The following is a 7,101-nucleotide window of genomic DNA, read 5'->3' as shown; positions in this document are numbered from 1 at the left end:
CGAAATTGTTTAAAGAACCTCTTCTAAATTGCTGGTGCCGACGTTCGCATAAGAGCACGTCTGATAACCGAAGGCAATTATGGGCTAGATTTAACATTGTTGTGTAATAGACGATATTTAGCGTCGGTCTGAGAGTATTTCCATTGCAACAATGAGCCTATGACAATTTGGGTTATCAGACCTGCAAATAAGTTCACGTTGGGTGTTACCATAGTCTGTTTCCCCCCTTTTTTCTCCTTCTTTTTTATACTCTTTTTCCCCCCGAACATGTCCGATGATAATACGTTATCATCTAGAGGTTTTAACTGAGGAAGAGAAGTAAAAGAAAATAACAGTTGGAAAAGTATTACATTATTATGGAATGAACTGGAACACAGAATTGTATGAGTTGTATTTAGACATCGAGTGAAGCAAATAGGGATTCGATCTCCTCCTCCCCCTCATCCTCCTCTTCTTTTTCCATCTCCTCATCATCCTCTTCCTTCTCCCTCCTCCCCCTCGTCCTCTTCCTGCTCCTCCTCCTCCTCTTCCTCATCCTTCTCCTGCCCATCATCATCATCATCATCATCATCATCATCATCATCATCATCATCATCATCATCATCATCATCAATTTAACTAGTGTCATATCCAAAGGGTGGCAAGCAATTGTAGCTTTCCTTTTAATAGTGCTAAGGAATTTGGGATTAACTCATCTCTAAAGCACTCCCTTTTTTTTCTCCATCTCCCCTCTCCCTCTTTATCTTTTACTTAATATTTTATGTAATTGACAGATCAAAGACTTGACACCTCAAGTTGTGAATGCTGCACGCATTCTGTTCTCCAACCCTGGCAATCCAGCAGCTGTTGAGCACTTTGACTTGCTAAAGAAACAATGGGAGGATAACATGGAGCGACTCAGAATGTTGACGGATGAAGCGGTTGACTCAGCGGCTCTCATCAGAGCAGAAGGTAGGGCGGAGGGTTCCTGTTTCCTTACTTTCTGGTTGACTGATGGATGGTTTGATTGATTGATTGATTGATTGATCGATCCATTCATTCATAAATTAATTAATTCATTTATTTATTCATCAATTCATTAATTAATTCATACATTCATCATTATTCGTTCGTTCATTCATTCGTTCATTCATTCATTTATCCTTTCATTCATTCATTGATCCATTCATTCATTCATTAATCCATCCATCCATTTCTTTATCCTTTCATTCATTCATTCATTGATTAATTTTATTTTAGTAATCACCCGCTGTGAGATCTATTCCACACCCTCAATAAAAATGGGGGGGGGGGGGGGGGGGGGGGGGGGGAGAGAGAGAGAGAGAGAGAGAGAGAGAGAGTTTATTGCGTAGGAAGGACGTTACTTGTGATGGTAGTAATGAGTGTTGATTTTAGAAGTAGAGCGTTGCTCGTGAAATTTAACGACGCCCGAATACCAACTAGTGATGGTTTATATCATTTAGTGCCAAAATTACTATCCAGTAATAGGGCAAATAGACAGGAGTTTAAAAATATAATGGATAAATGGTTCCTTTATAGTATAGATGGATTTGGTGACAGGAAGGGTAAAAGAGAGAATATAAGAGGAAGTGGGAAAGGGGAAAGGCGTGGGGGGGGGGGGGGGGGGGGGGGGAGATAAAGTAGAAATGTAAAAATAAAAGTAATTCTGACTTCAACATTCTTCTTAGTCATTTAAAAGAGGCAGTCTTTCCTAAGTTCGTGGAGTTCCCCCGTGGACAGCCCTAACTTTGAGTTCCTTGAAAATGCTCTTTATGCTTATTTTCTCAACATACTAAGATGTAAAATTGAGCTTTTATATAGCGCAATCTCCACTAAACGTGCTCAAAGCGCTTTACAAGGGGTCCCTGGTCAACAGCAACATGTAGGACGGGACATAATGCCTGTTAGGCGATATTACAATTTTTCGGACAAAGACAACGCTGTTAACGGCCAGGTACTCATTTTACACCTGAGTCGGTGAGAGAATGTGAGTAAAGAGCATTCAAGGACTCAACTATGCACCGAACGCGAGGCTCGAACTCAGGACCTTCCGATCCAAAAGCGAGTGTCTTACCACTAGACCACATAGCCGCACAAATTAAAATGATAGTAACAGCATTGTAACAGCAAAAGTAAAACAAACCTTATAACGGTGCATTACAGGCGCATATCTCACCCTACATTTTCAGCATTGCTGTTGACTTGGGTCACGTTGTAAAGGAGCATTTAGTGGATATTGCAATATATAAAGCTCACATTTAAAAAAAGACTTAACCAAAATTCTTCTCAAAAGTTTTACTTTCCTCTCTTGATTCCTGTAATATTTTTTTTTTTACCTCATGGTGTCCATGCCAACAAAATATATAATATAAATATATATATATTCAATTCAGTACAGCTGTTGAGAGTGATACAAACACATTTTCTCTTTCCATTCCCCGTCAACCATACCATTTGTGTTGACTGCTTGCTTGTGAAAGAATTAATTATAAAATTACATTAATGTAATATAAATACCCCTCTTTTATGCACTTTCGTATCTTTTTGACCTACTCAATCTTTTCAAACGCAGCAGACATTTGAGATAATCTCCTGATATTACCTACTCAAATGTCAGAGTTGCAAGTTACAAATGTTAGTTGCGTACTTGTGTATGGAATTAAAAATAGAAAAGTCCTTCAGATCCATTGGGCCCGTGGAGCCAGAGTTAATCCCGGTTTCTATAGTGTGAAACGGACAATAGCAATTGCTTACTATCCTTTGGATAGGATGCTAGTCTATCGCTAAGAACTTTCCACCAAATCTAACAGTCTCAGCTACTCATTCACTGCTGGGTGCACTTGGGGGGGGGGGGGGGGGGGGGGGGTCAGAAGGAAATCTTGACTGCACCCAGGATCGATCATGGTCCTTTTAATTGTGAAGCGAGTGCTCTACCAACTGAGCTATCGGGACTTCGTGTATGGAATGGCATAGACATTAAGATTGAATTAACCCTAGATTTTGCACTATAAAATACTTGTCAAAAATATGACCAAGACATTTTAAAGGCAAAAGGACATCGCTTTTCAATAATTTATATTTAGCTTTTCTCAGCAAGGGAGTTATAAAGCAATAGGTAGAGTTCTGGACTCACACAAGGGGGGTGTGATAGATCAATTGGTAGAGTTCTGGACTCACACAATGGGGTTGTGGTAGATCAATTGGTAGAGTTCTGGACTCACACAATAGGGTTGTGGTAGATCAATTGGTAGAATTTTGGACTTACACAAGGGGTTTGTTGTAGATCAATTGGTAGAGTCTTGGACTCACACTAGGGGGTTGTGATAGATCAATTGGTATGTTCTGGACTCACACAATTGGGTTGTGGTAGATCAATTGGTAGAGTTCTGGACTCACACAATTGGGTTGTTGTAGATCAATTGGTAGAGTTGTGGACTCACACAATGGGGTTGTGGTGGATCAATTGGTAGAGTTTTGGACTCACACTAGGGGGTTGTGGTAGATCAATTGGTAGAGTCTTGGACTCACACAATGGGGTTGTGATAGATCAATTGGTAGAGTTTTGGACTCACACAAGGGGTTGTGCTAGATCAATTGGTAGAGTTTTGGACTCACACAAGGGGTTGTGATAGATCAATTGGTAGAGTTTTGGGCTTACACAAGGGGTTGTGATAGATCAGTTGGTAGAGTTTTGGACTCACACAAGGGGGTTGTGATAGATCAATTGGTAGAGTTTTGGACTCAGACAGGGGGTTGTGATAGATCAATTGGTAGAGTTTTGGACTCACACTAGGGGGCTGTGATAGATCAATTGGTAGAGTTTTGGAGTCACACTAGGGGGCTGTGATAGATCAATTGGTAGAGTTTTGGACTCACACAAGGGGTTGTGATAGATCAATTGGTAGAGTTTTGGACTCACACAATGGGGTTGTGATAGATCAATTGGTAGAGTTTTGGACTCACACTAGGGGGCTGTGATAGATCAATTGGTAGAGTTTTGGAGTCACACTAGGGGGCTGTGATAGATCAATTGGTAGAGTTTTTGACTCACACAAGTGAGTTCTGATAGATCAATTGGTAGAGTTCTTTTTTTTTTTAATGAAATGGTATTGTGCACATGCTGCATGTTGTTGCCTGTATTGATTTTGTTGTTGTTATTGTTATTCTCGTGATTGTTGTTAATGTGCTTATCATGATCATTGTCATTGTGGTATCATTGTGCTCGTATCCCCGACAGAGGAAGGCATCTTGAGAGATACAGAGAGAATTGAGAATGCCATCAGCCAACGAGATGCAGATGGGGTGTACAATGGAGCTGCCAACATTGCCCACAGGGCAGGTCGTGTGCTGCAGGTTGCTGAAATGGAAACTGGAAATAGTGAGGATCCCAGCTTTGTGGACAGGGTCAACCAGGCCTCTGACGTGTTGTCTGCCAGTGAGTTTTTATAGTCATTCATTCATTCTATACTCTTTGAATGAATAGGCAATGAAATGTCTGAATCATTTAATTCGATGAAAGGTTATTGATTGGTTGTTCTTTTTAAAAAAGATTATTCTTAAAACTTGTTCTTATAAAAGGTAGTTAAAGGATTTACTCCTATTAGCCTTTAACCCATGATATGTTAGATGATATGATATGATATAATATGTTATGATACATCATTTGATATGATATATGATTTGATATGATCTAAGATATGAGATGATATGATATGATTTGGTATATGGCAAAGGAAATGGTTTATTTAAAATGAGTGTTGGATTTACAATAAAATTCCGTTTTGCTGAAATGACTTTTAAGAGTGTCACAAGTGCTGTACGACCCTTAAGCACAAAGAAATAAATAATTTTATCATTAATTCGATAAAATCAACAGTCATCGAGTTGGTGATAAGGGAGTTTGGTAATATAACAAGGGCAGATTGAGGTTTCATTGTGTGAATTTTTGTGCACATTGAAATGATGAGATAGAGATTAGTTTGACTGTAAATTAGATTTTCAACATCCTGCACACCCCAAAATATTTATGGATGGGAGCAAGAATTCTCTAAAAGCCTGCAGACTGAGCGATTCCAGACAAATTATCTGAAAACCCTGCAACCCATATGGCTTTATATTATATAGACATAGCATAACCTACATATACAAGGAATTTACCTCCTTTTAGCAAAATCATTATGTTCACCTCAACATGTGGTCCTTCAGTGCTTAGGCCCATAGAGCCATTAGGCAAATGGAATTAAGAGTTTATCCCAGATTCTATAGCGTGAAAAGGACAATAGCAAATTCTTGCTACCCTTTAGATAGGATGCTAGTTTATCGTAAAGTACTTTCCACCAAATCTAATAGACCCAGTTACTTAGTAACTGCTTGGGTGAACAAGTGGTCCGAAGTAAAATATCAACTTCACCCAGAATTGATCTTAGTCCCTTTGCATGTAAAATGAGTGCTCTACCTACTGGGCTATTTTGACCCTCTGTTCATCCCAGCATAATGCCAGTTAATGTCCACTCCAGTTAATGAATTATCATACAATTCTCCTCCTCCTCCTCCTCCTCCTCCTCCTCCTCCTCCTCCTCCTCCACCATCTCTACCCCCGCCCTCCTTCCCCTTCATATTAAAACCAAAAGAGTCTGACTATTTCTGGAAATATGCATATCCAAAAAACAAAAAGAAACAAACAAAAAGAGAATTTTTTTTTTTAAAAAAAAAGCTACTCTCCTGAAACTGCAGTGTTACTCAGAGCTCAGAACCTTTTTTTTATACTTAGAGAAAGGTTATTCCATATGAGGAATATATAATTTATAATAGTTAGCTATCCAATTTGTTATAAATTTTCATTTTTTTTTCTCACCCATGCATTGATTGTAGCCATCACTCCTGAAGTCCAGTCAGCTCGCCTCCTTGCCAGCAACCCTGCAGATGCTGCAAATGCCGGTCAGTGGAGGAAAAACAACCAGGCTGTAAGTTGGAAACGAAGCATTGTGAAAAGCAATTGACTTAAATAGTAGGAACAAATTTGACGTCACTCAGCTCTGTGTAATTGTTTTTAGCCAGCCATTTTTATGAGTAGTCCTAAATTCTATCAATCAGACTATAAAAGTTCAAGGTTACTCATAGTTTTGTGTTTTGATATGTTAAATTCGGCTGGCAGATGTGTGAGCATTTTGACTAAATGCACAGCATCAATAGAAATGAGCATATCAATAGTAAACAAGAAAATATGACTTTCAAATTGAAGTGCAGCTATGTGGTCTAGTGGTATGAAGGAAGGTCCAGGTTTCGAATCCACTCTTAGGGGCACATAGCTGAGTCCTTGGAAAAGGCTCTTTACTCACATTCTCTGACGACACTCAGGTGTAAACAGATTGGAAAACAATTCGTAATATTGTCTAACAGGTATCATGTCTGGTCCTTCATGTTAAGTGTTGCTGTTGGCTAGGGACCACTAGTAAATCGCTATGAGCACGTTTAGTGGATTTTGCTCTAAATAAAAGGTCTAGTTCTAGTTCTATTCTATCGTACCCATTTACAAGGCATATCCAGGATATTAACATGCTTACCTCAAGTGCAATACTTGACTGAAAATGTGAAGAGTGTACCATTTTGGTCAGTGAAACCTCACAGTCATGTTGAGCTGTATTAGTATAGCTAAATGGAAGCTCGTTTTCATATTCATGTAACTAGAACCATATCTGTGACATTTAGATAGTGGCTCGACATTTTATGTTGTAAAACAATATGAAGATTATTATCCATTAATTCAAAGCATTATATGTCGACATCGTTCTCTCCCATTTGTTTATTATTCTTTTTGATGTACTGGCTTTTAACAGTTAACAATACAATTAATGGTCCTTAAAGATTACTCTATAAGCCTGACAACTTTTACAACAAAGACATTGCTCTTTGATTAAAAAAAAAATATATATAAGCAGTATAGAGTCAAGACCTGGCATGAAAAACAGAATAAAATAGATGAATGTGAAAATGCCCAAAATTTACAAAAGAACATGAAATAGTAACTATTATCCATTTTGAATAAATAAATCTAAGATAAACCTTTTCCCGGCGGAAAAAAAGAAGCAAAAGCAAAGGTCA

At 38.5% G+C, this 7,101-nt stretch overlaps 1 protein-coding gene across 9 annotated transcripts in view; it reads left to right on the top strand.

Moving 5' to 3' along the window:
- LOC144978487 (vinculin-like) overlaps window positions 1-7,101 on the top strand; it is an 88,284-nt gene that overhangs the window by 45,763 nt on the left and 35,420 nt on the right. For all 9 annotated transcript variants that reach the window (XM_078924642.1, XM_078924640.1, XM_078924643.1 and 6 more), the window contains exons 14-16: window positions 774-951; window positions 4,238-4,435; window positions 5,872-5,963. In XM_078924642.1, coding sequence (XP_078780768.1) covers window positions 774-951; window positions 4,238-4,435; window positions 5,872-5,963 — 468 coding nt within the window. The remainder of the gene's footprint in view (window positions 1-773; window positions 952-4,237; window positions 4,436-5,871; window positions 5,964-7,101) is intronic.

This window comes from Berghia stephanieae, chromosome 8, assembly GCF_034508935.2.
Source record: "Berghia stephanieae isolate SIO BIC M18660-M18661 chromosome 8, UCSD_Bste_1.3, whole genome shotgun sequence".
Classification (NCBI taxonomy): domain Eukaryota; kingdom Metazoa; phylum Mollusca; class Gastropoda; order Nudibranchia; family Aeolidiidae; genus Berghia; species Berghia stephanieae.
This window is presented reverse-complemented; position numbering and strand designations above follow the sequence as displayed.